At 39.3% G+C, this 25,393-nt stretch overlaps 1 protein-coding gene across 1 annotated transcript in view; it reads left to right on the forward strand.

Moving 5' to 3' along the window:
- Positions 1-1,720: 1,720 nt before the first annotated feature.
- Positions 1,721-25,393, forward strand: part of ATF6 (activating transcription factor 6) — a 210,551-nt gene continuing 186,878 nt past the window's right edge. Inside the window, 7 exon segments of the mRNA XM_044000697.1 lie at positions 1,721-1,939; positions 11,798-11,874; positions 16,440-16,521; positions 17,584-17,690; positions 21,045-21,174; positions 21,929-21,957; positions 21,959-22,133. Coding sequence (XP_043856632.1) covers positions 1,882-1,939; positions 11,798-11,874; positions 16,440-16,521; positions 17,584-17,690; positions 21,045-21,174; positions 21,929-21,957; positions 21,959-22,133 — 658 coding nt within the window. The 5' untranslated portion in view covers positions 1,721-1,881.

A 25,393-nucleotide genomic window follows, 5' to 3' on the forward strand; every position in this document is an offset into this window, starting at 1 on the left:
CATGGCACAGAGGCTCTGAGATACAGATCTCCAGCAGGAGACCAGCAGATACTTTTATAGAGGACTGATAGGGCTGATCATCTGATTGTGGAAAGTTCCCTTATTGGGGGAGGACCATCCCCCACTAGTGGTGTGGGGTGGAGTTGGGGGAGGGGTGGCTGCAGATCTCTCAAGCACAAAGGCAGCAGCCACACCTAATCTTATCTCTTCCGAGGTGGGGAGACTGGAATAAAGGGTGGTGGTGCTGGAGCTAGCTCAGTCCCAATCAGGTGCCACTTATCTCTTTAGGTGTGTCTGTCCTTTGGTTTAGTTTCCCAAGGAGAAGGTTCTTTGATGTACCCCAGAGAACTTCTGGGGTACACAGGCCTATAACACCAATTAAATTACTTTAAAATAATTTTACTGAGTTAGAAAAAATAATAACAAAATTCATTTGGAAGAACGAAAGGTTTTAAAATTCCATATGAAATTATCAGGCTATAAAAAGATGATAGAAGGAGAAACATTTAAAAATAGGTGATCTCCAGAATTCAGTACAGGCTCTGATCACTAGTTGCTTACATAGCTTGTATTATGTAATTTGCCGTAATCATCCAACCATGTGGAGTTTAGGGGAATTCTGAGAATTGCTTACTCTCCTTCCCGCCCTCTCTTCCCGACCCATCCCACCTCCCCATTTCTACTTGGTCCTAGAGAGATTTGTGTTTCTCGCCTCCTGTTCTTAACTTCCAGTTAGCATATTGGCGGAATAGTCTTTGACGTTTCAAAATGTGTTTTTTTAAAGACAAGCTTTTTGTTCAACTTAAGTGTCGTTTTATTTAGTGTTTGTTATTAGTGTAAATCCTTCTAAAACTTGTTCTTCTTGATCCTGGAAGGAAAGATTTGTGTTTAAGGTAAACTTTAGTAAAGGATTGATTGATGGATTGATTTCTGTTACTTTGGAAGCAGAATCTCTCAGGTTTTCAGCACTTCATGTTTCAGGCTATTATTTTGAGTGGGTACATATGCAAGGAACTTAACATAAGGGAGAGAGTTCTTACACCATCTTTGCTTGTAATGTTTTATTACCTGCTGCAAATTATCATGCCAGAAAGATGAAAGTATCCAGTAAGGCAACAGTGACAATACTTATTACTTTATATATATATATATATATATATATATATATATATATATATATATATATATATATATATATATATATATATATATTTCTATATGCGCGTGGGTGTATCAATCTTTGGTATAAGCATATTCTCCTGAAATCGATCTGTTCCTTAATCTGGGAGCCGGGACCGAACAAGCCCGATTGTTTTTGGTAGGGGATTGATTCGCACAACGGGAACCCCAGCTTTGACCGCCTGCTGTGTGCCAGGCCCAGAGGAATGGCAAAGGCCCGCTCTGAGATCCCGGAGCTCGCGGTCAGATGGGGCAGGCGGCGTGCAAACCAAGCCCCGCAAAGACCCGTACCTGCGGAGGCTGGGAGGGGATCACCCGAGCTAGGGCACTACAAGTGAGGAAGTGGCCAGGAAAGGGTAGTAAGGAAAGGGTAGTTAGGAAGCGCCGTGCAGCGTTCTGCCTCGAGGGGGCGCTGCTGGAGGAGGCGTCCGCTGGGGATCTGCGCTTGGCCCCTCCCTCTTGGCCCTCCCCCAGCTCGGCCCCTTGGCCCCGAGCCGACGTTGCATTGCATTGCGTAATGTAGCGTAGTGTTCGCGGTCGGGCTACTAGGTGTTTTGTCCTCTTGCGGCCTCCGTCTCCGGTAGTGGCATTCTGTTTTGTCGGTACCTCGCTGCGTCCCGGACATTAGTCACGGAGTTTCTGGGGAAGGAGACGTGTAGTTGAGGAGTCGTGGGTCGGGGCGCCGCCGCCGCCGCGGGGGCCATGGAGCCGCCGTTCAACCCTAGCCGGCCAGTCTCTCAGAGCCTGGATGTAGACTGGGGTGAGTGGGGCTGGGAGCGGTTGGGGTGCGGAGGTCGGACCCTGCGCCCACGCACGGTGACAGGTGTCAGAGGAGGCCGCAGGGGAGGCGCAGGAGGCCCGGCCTGGAACCAGGCCTGCCCCCTGGCCCCCTCGTGGGGGGACCCCACGCGCAGTGCCCCTTCATCGGGAGAAAAGCTCGAGGGCGAAGGAAGCCTGGGCAGGCCGGGGTGGGGCTAGCCCCGAACTCCCGGAGACTCCTGCCTGCGGGGCAGGACGCGGTTGGCCTCTGCCGGGGTGTGTGGGTGTGAATATGTATGAGTGTGTCTTTGTGTGTGTATGTGTGAATATGTATGTCTTTGAGTGTGAGTATGTGTGATTGTATATACAAGTATGAGTGAACGACCATGTGTAAGTTTATGCGGGTAAATGAGTGTGTGTGACTGTGTGAGTATATGTATGTATGATAGTGAAAGTATGTATGTGTGACTGACTATCACATTGTGTGTGTATGAATGTGAGTATGTATGTGTCTTGATTGTGAATGTATATGAGTGTGTGTATATGACTGTATGTGTGGTTGTATATATGAATATGAATGTACAATCTGAGTTTATGAGGGTATGAGTGACTGAGTATATGTGTGTATGAGTGAAAGTATGTATATGTGACTATCAGTATATATGTGTGTATGAATGTGAATATGTATGTTTCTGAGTGAGTGTATATGAGTGTGTATATGACTGAGTATGTGTGGCTGTATATACAAATATGCGTGTACAATCATCTGTGAGTTTATGTGAGTATATGAGAGTGTAAGCATGTATATGTGACTGCATGACTATCAGTATGTGTGTGAGTATATATGACTATGTGTGGTTGTATATATGAGTATGAGTGTATGACTGAGTTTATGTCAGTGTATGAACATATATGTGAGTGACTATATGTGTGACTGTGAGTGTATATGTATGTATGAATGAGTGTAAATATGTATGTGTGACTGGCTGTCAGTAAATGTGTGTATGAGTTCTTGTACATATGAATGTGTATATATGACTGTATGTGCAACTATATATGAGCATGAGTGTACAACCATCTGTGAGTTTATGTGGGTTTATGAGTGACTGAGTGACTGAGTTGGAGTATATGTGTGTGTACGAGGTTGTAGATATGTATGTGTGACTGTATGACTTAGTATATGTGTGAGTGTGAATATATATGAGTGTGAGTACATATGATTTTGTGTATATGACTATATGTGTGACTATATGAATATGCGTGTATGATAATGTGCAAATTTCTGTGATGGTATGAGTGTGTATGTGAGTGACTGTGACTGAGTATATTTGTGAATTTGTGAGTGTATGTGTGTGACTGAGTAATGTGTTCATGTATGAGTGTAGGTCTGTGTGATGTGTGCCTATATAAATGAATCTGAGTGTGTATGTGAGTTTGTGAGTGCGAGTATATGTGAGTATGAGTATGTATATGTGTGAGAATATGTATGTATGAGTATGGATGACCTTGATTATGTGACTGTGTGAATAAGCATGAATGTAGGTGCATATTTGTGATTTTTACTTGTGAGTTTGTATGTGTCTTTGTCAGAATAGTGCTTGTTCATATCCTTTGACCATTTATCAATTGGGGAATGACTTGTATTTTTATAAATTCGACTCAGCTCTCTATATATTTGAGAAATGAGACCTTTATCAGAGATACCTGATGTAAAAATTCTTTCCCAGTTTTCTTCTTATAATTTTGGTTGCATTGGTTTTGTTGGCAAAAGCTTTTTATTAATCAAAATGATCTATTTTACATTTTGTGATACTCTTTATATCTTCTTTGTTCCTAAATTATTCTCCTGTCCATAAACATGACAGATAAACTATTAGGATATATATATTTCTTAAGCTTTCTTGGTGTTCCTCACACATGGCATCTATGTCTTTCCATAGGCTGCTCTCCCACGTCTAGGATGGACTCCTTCACCTCTGCCTCTTACAAGTAGAACTTTCCATATCAGGCCTTTTTCCAATCCTTCCAGATTCTAGTGCTTCCCCCCCTCTACCTTCCCCCCATTGCCTTATATTTATCTTGTATTTACATGTATCTTGCATGTTGTCTTTCAGTACAGAATGTAAGCTCCTTCAGGGCAGGGGCTTAAATTTTTGTGTTTGTGTCCCTAGCAGCTGGCACAGTGCCTAGATTGATGGTAGTTTTTGAGTTCACTAAAACCCTTAAATTTTTTTTTCAAACTATCTAACCATACCTCCCCAGTCTTTTAACTGTGAAGTTGATATTTTGAACCTGTCTAAGACTTCACATTTTTATCTATTAAGCTTTCTTATTCACTTCAGCCTAATATTCCAGCCTTTCACACACTTTTAAAATGTTAACTCTGTCATTCATTGTGTTAACTTTCCCTCCTAGCTTTGTATCATCTGTGGATTTGCTAAGCATACTTTTTTTAAAACCTTCATTTAAGTCATAGTCAAAGGTGTTAAACAGAATAGGGCCACATATTTTCACCTTTTCTAGAAGAATTGAAGTACTTTGCTAAAATCTAGGTGAATTATATCTATAGCATTACCGTGATCTACTAAGTTAGAAACTTTGTCAAAAAAGGAAATAAAAGCACTTTGGTATTTCCTCTTCTCGATAAAGACATACTGGTTCTTTGTGATCTCCTTTTCCCCCCTAGATTTTTTTGTTTTGTTTTGTTTTGGTTTTTTGTGAGGCAATTGGGGTTAAGTGACTTGCTCAGCTAGTAAGTGTTAAGTGTCTGAGGTCGGATTTGAACTCAGGTACTCTTGACTCCAGGGCCAGTGCTCTATCCACTTCGCCACCTATCCGCCCCTCCCCCCTAGATTTTTACCAATCATCCTTTTATTAGTACGGTTGAGAATTTTTCTAGGAACCAAAGTAAAAAAAAAAATTACTAGTCTAGTTGTAGACCCCTTTCTCTATGTAAATTGGGATATTAGCTCTTTAAATAATTTTGCTGTTTTTGTCTTTACTTCACCTACATTCCCTTTCCCATCTTCTGTTGTTCCCCTTATCTATAATAATGAATTTTTTTTAAAAGAAAAAAGTGAAAAAAAAGTGTTCAAACCTAATCAACACGTTGGGAAAAAATTATATGTACTCTTCTCCATTCCTGTGGAATCTCATCTGCTCTCTGTGATTTGATCTGTCAGAGGTCATTGGCAGTAGTTTAGCAGTCACATGTCCTAGTTCTTTCAGTACCCAAGGATGTAATAGTCCAGGTGGCTTGAATTCAATAATGAAAAACATGCAGTACTCATGTTATTCTCACTTTACTTATTTTCAGTATCAATTCCTGGTTATTTGTTTGTGTTCTTTCCAGTGCAAACTACATTCTTAGAGGGGAGAATAGAAGTAATTGTAAGAATTAAGCAGCATTGTCTATTTTCCATCCTCATTTGTCATTGTCTTAACCACCTTGGGCAGTGATCCTTTTTGTTCTTAGATCCTCCTTTTTTTTCTTAATGTAATTAAACCCTCCTTTTTGTTCTTAGATTTTTTTCTATAGCCTTCATTTATTCTGAGCTCCTGAAACTGTTCTTTTGCCATGTTTTTTAATTCACTTTCTTTATCTTGTCCTTGCTACCATTTTTTGTAGATGTCTTTTAAAAATCTGAGTTGTTTGATGAATGAATCCACACTGGTTCTTTAATAACTCTTTTCCTCCTCATCAGTGTTTCTTGTTGTGTTTTTAGAAGTGTATTTGGAGTGCTGTCCATTCCCTTCTGGGTCTGACTTCCCCTATAGAATTGTTGTCTCTGAGTTGCTACTTAACTTTCCTTTTAATTCTTTGAAATGTGCTCTCCTGAAATTTAAAATATACCAGACTATAGCCAACTTTTTTCTCCTTTTTCTATCACTACCTCTGAGGAGTTGTCCCTGGAGTCAACATCACTGCTTCACTCTTCCTCACTTTGCCCTGTGCTAGCTCTTGCCCAGTATTGTCTGTTTAACCTCCACCTTACCCCTCCCAGCATCCCCTTGTTTCCATTTTTTGTGGCTACCATTCTAATTCTAATAATTCTTATCACCTCTTGCTTTATTATTGTAATAGCCTCTCTATTGGATTCTGTGCCTCAGGTCTATTTTCTGTCTTCCCCAACCCTTGCAGAATGATCATTTTAAAGGATAGGTCTGACCACATTACAGTCTTGCTCAAAAAGCTCTTATGGCTCCCTTTTGACCAATCAAATCCAGTCTCTTTTGTTTGCCATTTAAAGCCCTTCACACTCTGGTCAAAGCAGAGGTTCTTAACCTGAAGTCTTCGAACTTGTTTTAAGAAAAAATTTGTTAATGTATTTCAATAGAATTGGTTTATTTTGTAATCTTGTGTATTTTATTTCATGTGTTTAAAAACAGTGTTATGAGGAGGGGTCCATAGGCTTCACTAGACTGACAAAGGAGTCCAAAGGGATCCTTGATACAAAAAAGGTCAAGAACCCCTGGGCTGAAGCCAGTCTTTCCAGGATTTTTACATATTATTCCTCTTCATGCCCTCTAGGGTTCGGCCAAATTGGTTTACTTGTTCCTTATGCCCAACTTCCCATCTCTCCTTTCTCTGCTTTTATACTGAGTACCCTTGCCCTGGTGTCTGGAATGCACATCCTCATCACCTCCCCCTCTTAAGCTTCCTTCAAAGCTCAGCTCATGTCACCACTTACCTGAAGTTTTTCCTGGTCCCCCTAGCTACTTGTGCCTCCAAATTACTTTGTATTTATAGTGTAACAACAACAATATATTTTGTATTTACTTTCTTGTACACAAGTTGTCCCCCACCTCAAATAATATCTTTGCGGGCAGATGCCTCTACCCTAGTGCCTGGCACAGTGCCTAGTAGATGTTTAAGCACATAGTAGGTGCTTAATAAATGATTCTTGACTGATCGATTCCCCACAAGCTCCCTATCATTTTCTTTTCTTTCTTTTTTTTTTTTTTTGGTGGGGCTATGGGGGTTAAGTGACTTGCTCAGGGTCACACAGTTAGTAAGTGTCAAGTGTCTGTAGCCGGATTTGAACTCAAGTACTCCTGAATCCAGGGCCGGTGCTTTATCCACTGTGCCACCTAGCCTCCCTATCATTTTCGTCCTGGCAACAAGTTCTTCCCTGTTGGTGAAAATCAGATCCAGAAGAGAATTTTCTTTTGCTGGTTTGTCCACATTCTGAAGATCTCCATTCAGGCCATACCCCCTTATTGTGGGTGACACCCCTTCCCACCTTTCCCAGACTCTTTCCTGGATCCTCTTCTCCCTTTATTCTGTTTCACTTAGTGATCTCATCTGGCCCCATGGATTAAATTATCATCTCTATGCTGATGATTCTCAGATCTAAACTCTCTTTTCTACTCTCACGTTCCCCGCTGCCTATTGAACATCTCACATGCATTGATTCATAGATACTTTAAATTCAACATGTCCAAAACTGAACTCACTTTCTTTTTCTTCAAGCCCCTCCCTCTTCCTTGCTTTCCTGTTACCATTGAGGGTAGCACCATCTTCCCAGTCACCCACACTCCCAACCTAGGTGTCATCATTGGCTCCTTACCCTCTCATAACCTTAATATCCTATCTGTTGCTAAGTCCTATTGATTCTACCTTCTTAACGTCTCTCATATATAACCTGTCTCCTTAGAAACTGCTACCATCTTGGTTCATGTGTTTATCTCTTCATGCCTGTACTACTGCAATAGCTTTCTGGTTGTCTCCCTGATGGCAGTCCATCCTCCACTCAGCTATCAAATTAATCTTCCTAAAACTCAGGTTTGACCCTGCTCTCCCTCACCCTTCCACCCCCAATTTGATCAACTCTAATGGCTCCCTATTATCTCCAGATTCAAATATAAAATCTTCTGGCAATCAAAGGTCTTCGTAACCTGTCCCAGTCCTGCCTTTCCAGTCTTCTGACACCTTACTCCCCTCCAAATAGTCTACAATACACTGACATTGGACTCCTTGTTGTTCTTGTACATGATCCTCCATTTCTTGATTCTGGGCATTATTACTGACTGTCCCTCATGTCTGGAATTCTCTCCTTATCATCTCTGCCTCCTGGCTTCCTAGAAGTCCCAGCTAAGATTCCACTCTCCACAGCAAACTTTCCTCTTTTCTCAATGCCAGTGTTTTCTCTTTGTCATATCCATTTTATCTTGCACTTTTCTTATTTGTAGATAGTTGTTTTCACCTTGTCTCCCCCATCAGGCTGTGAACTCCTGGAGAGCAGGGGCTGAACTGCCTTTTCCTTTTTTTATCTCTGTGTTTAGCATGGTGCCGGGTGCATGGCAGGTGCTTAAGACATGCCTCTTGACTAACTGAGCAACTTTTTGTCCTCAGGTCAAGAGAGTATTAGCTGCCCAGCTCTTGGTAGAAAGAGGTTCCAAGTATGTGCACAGATAATTGAAGTTCTCCATCACTGCTGTACCATATTTTTTGTGCTGTGCTTGGGACATGTTTCCTAGATTCTTTCTGTGCAGCTGCTCTGAGTGTGCTTCTGTGACAATATTGCTTTTCTGTCTTCCTTCATGACTAGTGAGCCAAATGTTATCCATTGTGCTTGGCTTCACTGGCTACTGGATTGTCTTCCCATAAGCACTGGAATAGGGATAGGTGATGGACCTGTGAACTGGACTTAAAACCAGGAAGATGTGTTCTGACATGTAAAAATAATAATAGCTAGCATTTATACAACACTTTAAGGCTTGCACAGTGCTTTAGAAATATTATTTCATTTGATCATCACAACAACCCTGGGAGGCAGGTGCTATTATCACTTCCATTTTACAGATGAGGAAACTGAGGCAATCAGAGGTTCATTGACTTGTCCTGGGTCACACACTGAGTGAGCATCTGAGGCTACATATGAACTCAGATCTTCATGACTTAATGCTTTATCTACTGTGCCCTGAGCGGCTTCAATTTACACGTATATAATACAGACATAGTCAATACAATAGACTATGAGACATGTTATAGGCTGTGTGACCCTGGTCAAGTCACTTAACCTTTTAGTGTTTGAGATCAGAGGTGTCAGATTCCTGGTGCAGGAATTAGAGAATGTGCAACAAAATAAATAAAAAGACAATTCAACCTAGATAATGTTAATTTGTGGTTCTCTAATTCTGTATGTAACCCGCAGGGATTGGTTTCTGTTTGAGTTTGGCACCCCTGCTTTAGGCAGCTCTTTAAGGCTCTAAGGTGCAGAGAAAGAATTCACCTGCAGTGATAGAAGTAATCTCTCAACCAGGAGTCCCACATGAGTATATCATGTCTACAATGCTAGCATCACATTCCCCCAGCCGCAAATACACACAGACTTGACCTATCCTGTTTGTTTTATGTAAGTTTTACTTTTCTAGTCAAATTCCAGTTTGGGGTTTTATTATTATAAATGTCAGTGCCATTTTAGGGTTTATTTCTCATTTTCATTACTAATTGCTCATTTAAATAGTTTAGGATTGTGTTATTTTAGTTGTGTTTTTCTCATTTTTCTTACTTTTTATTAATTTTGATCATTGCCTTGACAAACCAGTGGTATGATTTTGCACAATTGATTCAAGTATAATTACCATATCAAGAATGAGTCTTTTCCCGTTTATTTACTCTTTTTGTAAGTTTTTTGGTGTATACCTTATCAAATGCCTACCAATTATTTTCTTGAAGACTCTTCGTATAAATATGCATAATCTATAATTTGATGGCCTTTAATGAATAAAAAGGTCAGAAAATGACAAGAAAGCATGGTTCAGGAAAAAGAAATGAGAGGACAGCTAGGTGGTATAGTGGATAAAGCACCGGCCCTGGATTCAGGAGGACCTGAGTTCAAATGTGGCATCAGACGCTTGACACTTACTAGCTGTGTGACCCTGGGCAAGTCACTTAACCCTCATTGCCCCACCAAAAAAAAAAAAAAAGAAATGAAGGGAGCTAAAACTTTGTAGACCAATAAATCTAATTGATTAAATTTGTGAGTCATTTAAGTTATGGAGTGTTAAGTAAGAGAGGGTGCTCATTCAATAAGCTATTTCGAGAACCTGTAATACAGATGGCAGAGAGAAATACAATTGAATAAGATATATAGTCCCTGCATTCAAAGAATTTATGGTCCAATAGGGTGTCCGTAGGATATTAGGATTAAAAAAAATAGATGATTAATATATTTTGTTTTCTGTCACCTACATTTCCCATGCTTTCTCTCCATCTTCACCCCTAGCCCCATCCTTTCAGAGAACCATCTTTTATAAAAAAAAAAATTTAAAAGAAGAGAAAAAAACCCAGCAAAACCAATCAACATATTTTGAAAGAAATCTGATGTTATATACAATGTCCCACACTATGGGCCACTTCCCCTACCTGCTCTTTGCAAAGGAGTATGAGGAGGTGTCTGTTTATATTTCTTTTTAGGGGCCAAGTTTGGCCTTTATAATTTTGTAACATTCAATTTCCATTGTTTTATAGTGGTTCTTTCTATTTAGATTGTTGTAGTTATTGAGTGTATTGTTTTTTGTGGCTCTACTTACTCCACTTTGCCTGATGGTGAATATTAGGTAGATGAAACACTAGGACCTGACTGATTGGTTACAGAGGGGTGAGGCATACTGTGAGGTAATGACCCTCCACTCCTTAGTCAGGCTAGTTCAATATTTTATACAACTTAAAAAAAATACATATACATGTGTATGTATTCATGCATCTGTCAATCTGTCTTCCTCTACGTGTGTGTGTGTGTGTATATATATATATACACACACACACACATATCTCAGAACAGTACAAAGCTCTGAAATATAGCTTATGTGCACTTAGATAAATTTTTTGAAAACCCAAACTTTTCTGGGCCTTAGTTTCCTCAACTGTAAGTAAGGTGAGAGAGTTGAGCTGGGACCATTGCCACTGTATACCAATGAGGCAATGTGGTGTAGTGTGAGGAACCCTGACACCTGACCTGATTTAAAATCCTGCCTCCTGTAGTCCTTAACTGTTGTATAATTATGGACAAGTCCCTCAACTGAGCTTCAGTTTTCTTGTATGCAAAATGGGAATAATACCTATAATACCAACCTCACAATGTTGTAATGTTTCATTCAGTTCATCAACAAACCCTTATTAAATACCTGCTATGTGCTGGGCATTGAATTAAATATTGAGGATACAAAAATGAAACAGCTCCTGCCCACAAGAAACTTACATTTTACTAAGGGAGACAACATATACAAAGATATACAGAAGATCCGTGCAGAGGAGTTAACCTGCAAAGCCTCCTGCGTAAGCTGGTGCTTGAACAGAGGCTTGACTGAAGAAGTGAAGCTCCAACTAGACAATGTACAAATGCTTTAAAGTGGCACAAACGCATTAGTTATTAACAATGATTATAGAGGCTTTTAGATGTAATCTCAGTAATAGAGCAGTCAGCATCCCATGGACCTGGTCGCTATTCTTCCCCTCAGATTTTTACTTCAGTCCATTGGGGAATTATTTCCCCCTTTTAACATTAAAAGCCCTGAGAAAGTGGGATTTATTTTATATCCATATTGGTGGGTATATTTGTTTTATACCAAGGAGACTTTACTCTTCTAAACAACAGGCTGATCATCTAGCCTAATGGTAAGGAAGAACTATTTGGAAACTACAGTTTATTTCAATAATGAGCTCTTCATTAATCCATAACTTTACCGATTAATATGATTAGCTTGGAAAAGTGTGGATTCTAAGTTAAAGATGATCTAGAGTGATAATAACTGATATTTGGAGTAGCACAGTTGGCATAGTGATTTGGTAATCTTTTTTTTTTAGATCACTGGATCAAATAATCTTTTCATTTCTTTTTTCCTCTATTCATAGATTCAACCCTTTTTGCCGAACTTGGTGATTTAATGGACACTGATGAGTTGCAGCTGGACATAGAGAAGGAAACTTATGTAAGTGTTTGGTCGCAGAGAAATACTATGTTCTTCAAAATGGCATTACATCCTTACCCTAACTATTCAGAGATTTCAGAATAGCAGTTTTAGATTTTTAGACTAACTTTCAATTAAAATTAAAAGGCAGGGTGGAATCATGGGAAGAGCACTGAATTTGAAGTTCGATGAAGTTCAAATCCCCGTTCTGCTACTTATTGATGTGACCTTGGGTTAGTATGTATAACATGGAAGAAATGTGGATATCACTTCTAGCTATAAATCAGTTTGCTATTTAAAATAAAAAGTAGAATCAATCACGTACTCATTAAAAGTGGTGTGATATAGAGGTGTTAAACATTGGACTGGGCCAGATGAAAACATAGATAACACTGCATTTAAAAGTCAATATGAGGCACCTAGGGATCCATGTGTCTGATTAGTGACCCAAGGCTCTATTGGAGTTTGACCTGATTGGGGTAGTAGAAAGAATGAGCACTGGAATCAGAAGACCGGAATTCGTCTGATCATGCCACTACATTGCTTTTTACCTTGTATGCTTCTGAAAATAAGTTTACTTTCATATATTCCTTTTATCACAATGTTCTCTGATTACACGTGTAATTCACCATGAAAATACTTCCTTCTCAGTATCAGGATTTCTTCCTTCTTTTATTGGTGCTGTTGTTTGTCATCCATTTTTGAAGCGGACCAATGGCACGATGAGGGTGGTGTTTTTACTTCAGTGTGGATTGGTTTTAAGTGAGGCAGAATTGCATGGAGTTGTCAACCTCACTCTGTCTTTCGGAGTTATCAAAGTCCAGTGGCAGGACAAAAGTCAAGACAATTGGCTATGCCGTGCAGTTCTTGACCAAGCTCCAAGCTCTCCACAGTGCCTGCTTCAGCCACCTTCATAACTACTGGAACAAACTGTCCTCATCCGCCCATTCCTCTGGGGGAAGTCAGCGTGCTTGGAGTAGACATCCCCTTAACTCACCCACCAGTCTGAGACCTTTCAGTTACGCTCAGCCTAGCTTAGCCTGTCTGCCCAGATGGCTTACCTGGATTTGGCTGCTGCGCATTCTACAGCTTCTTGGAGCGACCCTTGAGAGTTGGGTCAGTCAGGTGGATGAAAGGAGGAAGAGCCCCTGGAAAGGGCTCATCAAGTGCGCTTGCCAGAGGTGTTAGTCCTCCTGAACACCTCATACACCCCTTCCTTTAACAGCAATATTGAAGACCCAAGTACCATATTAAAGACATATTGGTTAATATTTAAAGTTCCTTTTAATGACTTATTTTTCACTTCTAAATATAGCTTATTATCTTTGCTGTGGAAATTCTTGAACTGAAAAGGTAAAGATGGACAGCTGGGTTCCAGGGGGTGGATACAATGAATTCAGTAGAACATTATTTAGCACTTGGAATGTGCAAGGCAGTGTCCTGGGCACTGAGGGGGAGCATGAGCTAAAGAGAAATGTTCTCTGCCCTTTAGGAGTTTGCTGTGGAGTCCCAAAGGACTTTACCAAGGACAGTGCTCTGTGGGGAAATGCTAGAAGAGTTCAGAAGAGGAAGGGCTTTATTTTTGGTGAAGGGCTTAGTCTAAGAAGATTGTGTGGAAGAAGTGACATTTAGGTTGGGCTTAGGTAGGATTTAAATAAACGGAATTGTGTGGAAAAGGGAACCAGGGGTAGGAAATTGTGGGAACTGATTCTTTGCTTGGAAAACACTAAGTAGACCCTGGAAAAGACAGATTTGAGAATAATTTTTTTTTTAGTAATGGTGATGAAATTATCCTGATCTATTCATACTCTTATTCCTTGGTGAGCAAGGACGACCTTTTAAGATTCCTATTATGCTGTCCTGGATTTTCATCAATGTGTTCATAGGTTTAATAACATTAAGTAGCTTCATTAACTTAAATTCTCATGAGAACCAAACCCAAAAATAATAGAAAGGAGTCGAATTTTATTAAAATTTATTTAGGTCTGCTATTTAATTTTTCTTGGTTCATTCATTCATTGATTCCACAGTAATTATTTCTTGTTACATGATCTGTTTCTTCTTGTGTCTTTCCTCCTGGAGAGCTTTCTTCAAGTCATTCCTTCAAAAGTCTTTTCCCATCCTTAGATCTTTCCTTGACCCAGTCATCTTCCCAGGCTATCATCCTATGGCTTCTCTTTCCTTTAACTGCCACACTCCTAGAATAAGAAATTGACTCTATTTTCTCATCACCTATTCATTTTTTAACCCCTTAAAATCAAGTTTCTGACCCTGTCATTCCATTCAGTCCTCTCCAAGATTACCAGAGATCTCTCAACTGCTAAATCAGATGCTCTTTTCTCAATTTTCATCCACCTCGACTTGTCTGCAGCTTTTGACACTCTAGATTAATTACTCTTTTTGGCTACTTTCTCTTCCCTTTGCTTTCACAGCACTGTTCCCTACTTATAGGATTCCTCCTTTTTAGTTTTCTTACTAGTTATCATTCCCCCTAAGTTAGCATGGATGTCCCCCAAGACTTTGCCTTGGCCTCTTTTTCATCTTACATTTTCTGCCTTGGTAAAAGCTCATTAATTCCTATGAATTTGATGATCATTTCCATGTATATGACTCCTAAATTTATGTATCCACTCTGATCTCTCTGGAGCTCTAGAACATATCACCAGTTATATGCTATATGTCTCTACCTGGATATTCCATCAGAATCTCAAATTGAACATGCCCCAAATGGAATTCATTATCTTTTCTCCCCAAATCCTCCCTTTCCCCATGCTAAAATTCCCTAGTTCTGTTGAGGGTACTACCATTTTCTCAGTTACCCAACTCTTCATGACCCCTTTTGGGATTTTGGCAAAGATACTAGAGTGGTTTGCCATTTCTTTCTCTAGTTCATTTTACAGATGAGGAAACTGAGGCAAACAGGGTGAAGTGACTTGCCCATGGTCACATAGCTAGTAAATTTCTGAGGCCAAGTTTGAACTCAGGTCTTCCTAACCCCAGGCCTGGGGCTCTATCCACTGAACCACCTAGCTGCCTTCTGTAACCTCAGAGTTATCCTCTACTTTCTGCTCGCTAACACAGCACATTTTGTGTTTCCATGTGTTGTGTTGTTTTGTTTTGTTTTATTTTTCAGGGCAATGAGGGTTAAGTGACTTGCCCAGGGTCACACAGGTAGTAAGTGTCAAGTATCTGAGGTCGGATTTGAACTCAGGTCCTCCTGAATCCAGGGCCGGTGCTTTATCCATTGTGCACCTAGCTGCCCTTGATAACTGCATTTCAGTGTAATTGGTCAGCTTTGTCATCCCATGTATTTTATTTTATGAATTTAAGAACATTATTCTGAGAAGGGGTACAAAGAATCTACCTCATTGCTAGAAGATCCAGGGTACAAAAAAAAAGTTTAAGAATCCCTACTCTAGTTAAAATTAAAATGCTTTAGATTATACTTTGAGGCCTTACAGGTTAGGTTCAACCCCCCTCCCCCTTCAGCCTTATTTCACATCACTTCCTTCAGTCCACTCTACAATTCTAGTCCACCTAGACAAGTTGAATTTCCCTCATTTAGTCTTCTATCTTTGGCTTCCATTAATTTACAAAAGCCATCACCCTAGAATGCACTACTTCCTCACTTGTACCTTTTAGAATGCTTATCTTCCTTCAGAGTCAATGTAAGTGTCACATACCCCTAGCACTTAAACCAGCTCAGCAGACTGGCGAAATACCAGGTTGAGGGTGACTGATAGGCCTCCAATCCATCGGTGAGTTCGGGGGATATCTACCCTGAGCGTGTGAAGACTTCCCCTGGCAGAATGGGCAGATGAGGCCAATCTGTTCCAGTGGCTATGAAGGCAGCTGAAACAGGTATTGTATGTAGAGTGCTTAGAACTTGGTCAGGCATTGAAGTTGCCAAGGTCATCCCCTGCATCCCACGCCATAGCCCGTCTTTTCAACTTTTGTCCTGCCACTGGACTTTGGTGACTCAGGAAGGGAGAGTGAGGTTGAAAACTTTGTGCAGCTGTGCCTCATTTAAAACCAATTCATGAGCAAGTCAAGACATCACCCCATAATGTCATTGGTCCTCTTCAAGAACAAAGGAAGAACAATAAGGTGTCACATTTTCTCTCATGCCTTCTGGGTTGTTAATCCTCTCTTCCTTCAAGAGTCAACTTTATTTACTTATTGGTGTAGCTAGATAAGTAGGAATTGGAGAGATGAAATAAGGGAAAGAGGAAGGTTACAAGAGTAGTTTGTGTCTGTAGAACAGGGAGGTTATATAAGCTGTGTTCACTCAACAAAATCCGTCAACTTTGTGGAATTCACTGTGTTTAAATGGTAATTAAATGTATGGCCTTGATCTCATTAGCATCATGCTCTCAACAACTGAACTGAACTGACACGGGACATTAGGTAGGTCCTGTAAATGCTGTTACAAGATGTGATTGGATCATTTGGAAAACCCCTTCCTCTACATTTGGTTGATATAAATTATATATGATTTGGGGCATGTTATTTCTGATACTTTGTTGGACAGCGATTTATTTATCTTTTACTCTTCTCATTTTCTTTTCCTTATTTGTAACCCACAGGAAAACAATTTGTATAACCTTGGTTTTGATTTGGATTTGATGCCATGGGACTCAGACCCTTGGGGAATTGCGTATTGTGCAGGTAATGATTTGCCACATTTAATTTATAATGAGCTATATAGACCAGATTGACTTTTGGGTTATTCCACAGTACAGCAATTCAGTTATTCTGGTTGTGAGTCCTGATGGTGCGTTAAAAGACTCAGTGGACTCTGTTTTACCTGTTCTGGCTTGTCACTCCAACCCCCCCAGTACTGCCCCCCCCCCAAAAAAAAAAGGAAAGAAAAAAAAAAACACCTGTAGGATTAATAGAATGTCATAACACTTAAACATAATAAGTGAATTTTAAATTCATGGCAGGAACAAAAATATACAGTGGATAAGAAATAGATGTCTGATGTTATTCTAGGCTACATTTGAAGGATTATTACCATAGCGAGAGGGATTAAAAAAAAATTTGTTTAACTATGGCCTTAAAATTGTTTATCTGCACATTCACAGGATTAGAAAGCTTATGCAGGTGTTTTTTACCCTAAACCTTTCAGGTTGTCAAATTTATGGGTTCTGTGTTCCAGAAATATTTTTGCCTTTCCTTTTCATTGTAATTCTGACTTCAAATGAAGGATTTTGAAGTCCTTGGTCATGATTTTTTTTAACTTCCCTTATTTCTTCTCCTACCTATCTTTGATCATATTGGTGACAGACACTCATAATTAAAGAGGCTGTTTATTCTCTTGTTTTACAAAATCCAGTGCCATTCTCTATTTTTGTACCTGTGCTAATAGAAAAATTTACATTGGTGCTAAAGTTAACTGAGGTAAAAAAGTCCTTCTTGAGTACTAAGTAAGAATTACTGATTTAGATTAGCCTCTACTTAGTTCAACAAACATTTACAAAATGCCCATATCCAAGGTGTTATGATGATAAATACATATGTCCTAATTATGCATTTACCCAAAGGAGAAAAAGAGATTAAAATTGGGTATTAAACACATGTTTATATCTGGGAATTGAACTTATCAAAGGCAGTGTTTATGTTTAAGTATTTAAAAGCTCCTTTTAAAATGTGTTATTTAGTCTTGTTCATTTTTTTTTATAAATTGTGATGTCCAGGTAGAAAAATCTCTTGCCCCATGTTTTACAGATAAATATATTAAGGCAGAGCCTCAGCCACTTTCTCCAGATTCCTCAAGCTGTTCAGTCTCTTCTCCTCAATCAGTGGATTCTTATTCTTCAACCCAGCATGTTCCTGTAAGTAGGTGGTTCTTTACATTGACTTGGTGGTAAAAAATATGGAAAAGTAACACTTTAAAACTTTGTTAATTCAGAAGCCTTGGATGAGGCCCGTCTGACTCGAATTAAATATTTATTAAACATCTTCTATGTTCTGGGAATTGTGTTAAGTACACAAAGGCAAAAACGAAACAGTCCCTGTCCTCAAGGAGCTGACATTCTATAGGGAAAGACAACAAGTACAGACACAAGTAATAATATTCACAATAAATACAAAGTGGTATTTTTGGAGAAACTAGTGGCTGGGGATAGAGGAAACTCATCAGGTATCAGGAAATACTTCACGTGGGAGGTGACTTCAGCTGAACTTTGAAGGAAGGAGTCTTAAGAGGTGAACAGGAGGAGAGAGTGCTTTCTATGCATGGGGCACAGCCTATCCAAGTACATGGAGATGGAATGTTCTTTAAGAAGTGTCGGGGGAAATGGGTGGTGGTGGGGTCCTTAGGTATTCCCCTCTAAAGAATTATACCCTTTTGCACACAAATCCAATTAGAATAAAATAATCTTTTATTCAAGTGCTATAGAAAGGAGACCAAGAGAGAAGTCAAGGGGAAATGGTTAAGAGACATTCTCTGAGATACCTGTCTCCTTTTTTGTTGTTGTTGTTGTTGTTTTGTTTTGTTTTTTTGGTGGGGCAATGGGGGGTTAAGTGACTTGCCCAGGGTCACACAGCTAGTAAGTGTCAAGTGTCTGAGGCCGAATTTGAACTCAGGTCCTCCTGAATCCAGGGCCAGTGCTTTATCCGCTGCGCCACCCAGCTGCCCCCGATACCTGTCTCCTGGAACAGGAGAAAGGCAAAACCTTTTATAGATGGTAGAAGGGATGACCAGATGGGGTGACCACCTGACAATGGAAAGCTCCCTTTGGGGGTGGGGTGGTGGTCCTGACTTCTGGAGTTATCTCTGTTGCCAGGTGCTGATCAGGTAGGCACGCCTAATGGGCTGATCTCCTATACTTGTCAAGGTGTGTCTGTCCTTTAGTTAGCTTCTCAAGGAGAGTTACCCCAGACCCATGTCCTTTAGGTTAGCTGGCCAGTTTAAACTTTAGTGGTCCCAAATTCCTTGTTATATCCCAGCCTCATAACAAGAAGGACAGCAGGAGGCCACTTTGGCTGAACCATAGCATGTGTCAAGGGAAGTAGAGGTAGGTTGGAATCAAGTTGTGAAGGGTTTAGAATGCCAAACAAATTTGTATTTGATCCTATTGTTGTTTGTCTTTCTTGAAGAGGATCAATAACATCATGAGGGTGATGTCTTGACTTGCTTGTGAATTGAATTTGAGTGAGGCAGAGCTGCACAAAGTCATCAGCCTCACTCTCCTCCAGGGTCCTTGGAGTCCAGTGGCAAGAGAAAGGTCAAGATGACTGGCTGTGGCTCAGAATGCAGTGGGTGACCTTGATCTTTCTAAATTAAGCTCTTTCCTATATTTCAGTTTGTATGAGGCCGTGCCTATTCTATGATTAAGGGCTAGGTAAGAATCAAGACAACTGATGACCCAGTTTACTATCACAAAGATATCATTCTGGGAGGGGGAAGACCCTCAGAGTTTCTGGAACAGAAAACTATTTACACTCATTCAAGCCATGAGAACTTAAACAGTGAGCCACTGAGGCTTGGGCTGGAGGATTTTATTGCCCATTCAGTGAAAGCCAGAATGATTTGGGTTTAAAGGGTTTAGTCAGGCAGCTCCATTTAAAACACAATGGGCCTTTTGAAAGCCTATTTTTGCAGATTTATATTTCAAGAAATCAAAAATGAAAACTGTTGGGCAAAAAGTAAATTGTCCCAGCTTTTTGAAAAAAAATAGTAAAAAGGAGAAAAAGAAGAGAAAGAAAAAGAAATAATAATAATAATAATAATAGCAGCAGCAAAATTTGACAACTTCTGTTTGAACTGACAGGTTGGGTCCACAGAGGGCAGCTACTACTACTCTCAGATAACATGGTAAAGACATTAATATAAAACCTTCTAAGAACCTGGTTCACTTCTTCCTGCAAATACACACAGCATTCAGGGGAGGAATAAGCTTAAACTTAGAAACTTAGACTGTAATAGTAGAGGGGCACACATCTAAGAAATATGTGTGACAAGGTTTAACTCACAACTCCTGATCTGGAAGTCCTTGTCTCTGTGTAGAGACCTTAGCACTCTTGTTCTTGTTATTCATCCTTCGTTATCAAAGAGAAGCAATGAAACAGAAGCAATGCATCCAAAATTGGAAGGGAGGCAGAAAGCTGGGAAACAATTTTTGAGGCCAGTGCTTCTGATAAAGGCCTCATCTCTAAAATATATAGGGAATTAAATCAAATTTATAAGAATCCAAGTCATTCCCCAATTGAGAAATGGTCAAAGGATATGAACAGGCAGTTTTCTGATGAAGAAACCAAAGCTATCTATTCCCATATGAAAAAATGCTCTAAATCTCTAATGATTAGAGAGATGCAAATTAAAACAACTCTGAGGTACCACCTGACACCTATCAGATTGGCTAAAATGACAAAAAAGGAAGATAATAAATGCTGGAGAGGCTGTGGGAAAATTGGAACACTAATGCATTGTTGGTGGAGCTGTGAGCTGATCCAACCATTCTGGAGAGCAATTTGGAATTATGCCCAAAGGGCGATAAAGCTGTGCATACCCTTTGACCCAGCAATCCCACTTTTTTTTTTTTAATGAGATATTTTATTTTTTCCATTACATGTAAAGATAGTTCTCAACTTTTGTTTATACATGCTTTACAATTTCAGATTTTTCTCCCTCCCTCCCCTCCCTCCCCCCTCCCCTAGACAGCAGGTAATCTGGTATAGGTTATATCTATATATCTCTATACGTATACATATATATATATATATATATACACACACATATATATATATGTACATATATATATATACACATAATAACATTAATCCTATTTCTGCATTAATCCTGTTACAAGAGAAAGAATCAGAGCAGTGATGCAAAACCTCAAAATAGAGAAAAAAAAAACAACAGCACCCAAAACAAAAGAAATAATATGGTTCAATCAGCATCTATACTCCACAGTATGTATGTGCTTAGTATGTGCTATCAGACATTTGTGTGTATATATACATATACATATATATTGCCTTCAAGTTGTTTTCTGTTTCATGTGTGTATTTTAGCTCTCCAATAGTAGGAATTATTATTTTCTTTTATATCCTCCATGTTGTGTAATTCAGTATCCAGTATAATATTAGGCACACAGGTACTCAGGAAATGCTTTTTGGAATGAAATAATATAAGAAATTTACAACTTTTTGTATTTTTTAAAAATTTTATTTTGCTACAGGAAGAATTGGATTTATCTTCTAGTTCCCAGATGTCTCCCCTCTCTTTATACAGTGAAACCACTAACAGTCCCTCCTCATCGGAGTTACTAAAGGATGACAAGCCTGTTATTGCTGCCACAAATAAGACTGGTATTTATCTTTTGATTACTTCGGTCATTTTTCTACCCTGGACATAGGTTTTATGTTTACTTTTTCCAGGGGTGTTCTAGAGTAAGAGTTTCTCTGATTAAGCTTTCTTGATTTTATGAAATTCCTGGAAATGTAGTATTTGTCCATTATGATTCAATGATTAGAGACAGAAGAGGAAGTAATCTTTTTTGTTTCTTTATTTTCTGTAGTAAAATCTCTGTGTTTCTATTTAGTAGCTTTCTTAGACAGATGTAATGGTCCTTAAAAATAGCCTTTATTGTCTTAAGTTGTGAAATCTAATCTGCAATTAAATGTACCTATTTTATGGCCAATATTTAACCAAGATAATATATAGAAGAAAAGACGTAAAGGACATTATCAAGGAATTAAGTAACAGGAAGAAACAATGGGCTGGTCACATGATGAGAGTGAGGAATGACAGGTGGACAGCGAGAGTGCTCCACTGATACCTTCAAGACATCAGGAGAAAGTAAGGAAGACCTCTAGCCCATTGGATGGATCTTCTATGGAGAACTCTTTGAGAGAACAAGGATGAGATTCATATAGTGTGGACAGGGATGGATGAGTTACTATCTGTGTCATTGGAGGGAATTCTTGACTTGATTAGACCATAGATCCGTTAAAGTATTTAAATATAGTATATAGAAAATAAACAAGTGTATTAATATCTCTTTTTCACATTTTAATTGATCCACTTAGATTCATTTATGATTTGGTGTTTTTTTCCCTCTAGTAAATGGACTGACTCCAAAAAAAAAAAGGTCACATCATTTCAAAGCCTTCAATTCAGCCCAAGCCCTTACTTCTGCCAGCAGTACCCAAGAGTCAAGCCAACACTAGTATTCCAACCAAAGCAATCATCATTCAGACACTCCCAACGCTTTTACCCTTGACAAAGCAGCAACCTGTTATTCACATTCAACCTGCACCTGCTAAAGGTACAAGATTGAAGCAATTGTGACTGTGTTTGTGGTTGGAAGACAGTAAGATTTGTCAAAACAAGCATGCCATTGAAGCCATTTTAAAGGACAGGACTTTGTGAAATATATGAGAAGACTTGTAACTAAACACAATAACAAAATTGTCTTTATTTTTAGCATTCTGTGGTTTAAACATGACTATTTAGGGATAGAATGAGTAATTATAATATTTATAATAACAAAAATGGGTTTTGATGGTATCCGAGTTGGCTAACAGACAATAATGTTTGTTTTCTGTAAATCTTTCTAAGATGTCAAATACTGGGGAAAGAGGGAAATCGGGAATATGTACCTTGATGACTTGCTTTCAGTGCAAGATAGAAATCCAAGTTTCCTGATTCTTTATCTGGTTGTTTCATTTTCAAGTTATACTTATGGAGAAACATGACTTTGGGGCATTTTAACATTTACTTCAGAATCTCTATTTTCTTAGTGTAAGTAACCTCTATCTGTAAATCTCAACTCCAAAACACTTGAGTAGATTTTTTTTCGTGATTTTATTTGTCTGACAGAAAATGTATCACTTAGTGGTTAGCCTTTTGGCAGTGAGCTTAGCAGACACACTCAGTAGCTAAGCCCATACTTAAGGTGTTTCCAGCTTTTAGGATTCCAGTGTTAATCACCCTCCATGTCCAAGGCAAGTCATGAGAGGGAGACTTCAGTGGAGGATGTTTGACATTTGATAAATCCCATTGGAAATGGAAAAAAAAAAAACAACTCAGGAAACTTTCATGGCCAAAACAACAGCTACAACAGCAGCATATACAATTTGTATGGCACTAAAAAGTTTACAAAACTCTTTTAATCTCATTGAATCCTCTCAACATCTCTATGATATGTGTTACAGATGTTTACCTCTCTAAGCTACTTGAGGGCAGAGGCTGTCTTGTTTTGGCATTTGTAACCTCAGCGCCTAGCTTAGTGCTTGGCACAGAGTTGGTACTTAGTAATAGCTTGCTGAGGAATAATGAATACTGTACAGATGATGAAGAAAGTGAGAGATGAAATGATTTGCTTGTGGTCATACAGCTATTAAGTGTCACAGGTGAATTTCAAAACTAGGTCGCTTAACCCCAAGTCCAGTATGTGCATGCCTGTGTGGCATGATTGATAATTCATAGTCTGAAGAGGCACTGTGGTTCAGCGGAAAGAGCAGAGACCTTGGAGTTGTAGGGCCCAGCAATGCCTCTCACTAGCTGTGCCCTTTGACAGTTTGCTGAGCCTCACTCTGAAGGAGTTGGATTAGAGGCCCTGAGATATCTTCCTCTGAGCCTGTGAATAAGCACATAAATTGCAATTTTGGACTTTTCCCTGGCAACACCCAATGAAGACTTCTTTTAAACTTTCTGGACCTCAGATTCTTTAGTTATAAAATTAAGATTTCAGGCCCCCTGCTCCGAGGTAGAAGTGCTAGTGAATCTCAGTGAAGTATGTGTATTGCCTATGTTGTCCAGCAGATGGCCTGAGATACTCGAAGTTGCTCCATCGACATGAATTGTATTTCGAGAAAAAAAATCAAAAAAGTTTTTGGTTACCATCCAGCTAGAGGAAGCATTACCATATAAAGCATAGTAAAGCCCATTACTCAGCATGTGCTTTCATTAGTGTAAGACAACTGTGTAATGTAGACCTGGTGGTTGCAGGGGAAAGTACTGTGGGTTTTGGAGTTAGAGGACCGGTTCTTCCCTTTGTTGCTCACTCTCTGTGTGACCCTGGGCAATTCACTTCATTAATTTCCTCACCTGCAAAAAAAGTGGGTGTGATCTCTGTAATCTCTTTCAGCTCTAAATCTGAGACTGTATGATCACTTAATATCTCTGATGTTAAGTTTCCTCAGGTTCCTCATATGTAAAATATAGGTAATAAAGCTTATGTTGCCGACCTTACAGGATCGTTGCAGGGAAATCATTCTGGAAATGTTAAGATGCTATGTGAGAGTAAGTTGTTAAATATTTAAGCAAGTTTTGGCAAGCCTAGTTATCACTCCTTTCTAGCTTTGTTGGAATTATTTAAGATATAGTAGGACAGGGCCATAAAACGTAGCTTATGTAGTAAATTAATATTTTTACTTTTATCCCTGCGATGATGCCCTGCATTAGTACAGAAGAAAACTCTTGCACACCTTAGTGTCAAGGTTTTTAACCTGAGGTCCATAGATACCCTAGGAGTCTGTGGGTCTGTTTCAAGGGACCTGTAAATTTAGATGGGGGAAAATTATATCTTTATTTTCACTAACATCTAATTGAACTTTAGCATTTCCTTCCATTATGAATTTTGAAAAGTTATTCTGAGAAGGTATCAGTAGGCTCTATCAGAATGCTAAAAGGGTCCATGATGCAAAAAAGGTTAAGAACTTTTACCTAGTGGAGGATTTCATGAATTGCTCTTAGCTAGACTGGTCTTCAGACAACAGACAGACACCTCCTATATAACTGGGTCTATACTCAAACCCTTTTTTAGCTTGATAGGACCTAACAGAGACTGTGCTCCACTGGCATAGCCTTTGAGAACCTGTGTTCACTGCCATGCCATGAGGGTGCACTGGACAAGTACTCTAGTAGAGGAGTAAATGAACACCATCATTTAATTTACACTCAGTGTCCTTCTGTCTCTGAAGGAGGCTATAATCACACCAGTAAAAGGAAGCTTTAATTTACTGTATAGGCCATGTTATGACTAAGTCCTGGTATGTGTCAAATAACTGCAAGGAAGCTAAATCGGAGAAAGTGAGTGCTCCCTGACAAGATTGATAATGAGCAATTGCTTAGTCTTAAACTAGTTACCAAACCAAAAACGGCTAGGCTTTTAGCCGTATACCATTAGTAACCAGGGGTACGAGGCGAGACAATGTGGCTGAGATCAGTGAAAATCTGTCACATCCCCTTTTCTATTTAAATGACTTATTACCATAGAACTTAGCTATTCCATAATCTTTATATATAAGTCAGATCATGGACTACAAAACATAGCTCTCTATAATATATCTGCTGTAGACAGGCTAGTTTGTAAAAGCTGTTATGCTAATACTCCAATAGCAGTGTTATTAAGTGATTGCTTGTCATTTGCTATTAAACATTTATTAAGCTCCTGCCATGTGCCAGGCACTGTGCTAAGCACTAGGTATATAAAAAGAGGCAAAAGGTAGTCCCTACCCTCAAGGAGCTTACAATCTAATGGGGGAGACAACATTCAAACAAATATCTGCAAAGCAAGCTATA

The sequence above is a fragment of the Dromiciops gliroides genome, chromosome 4 (assembly GCF_019393635.1).
Source record: "Dromiciops gliroides isolate mDroGli1 chromosome 4, mDroGli1.pri, whole genome shotgun sequence".
Lineage (NCBI taxonomy): Eukaryota > Metazoa > Chordata > Mammalia > Microbiotheria > Microbiotheriidae > Dromiciops > Dromiciops gliroides.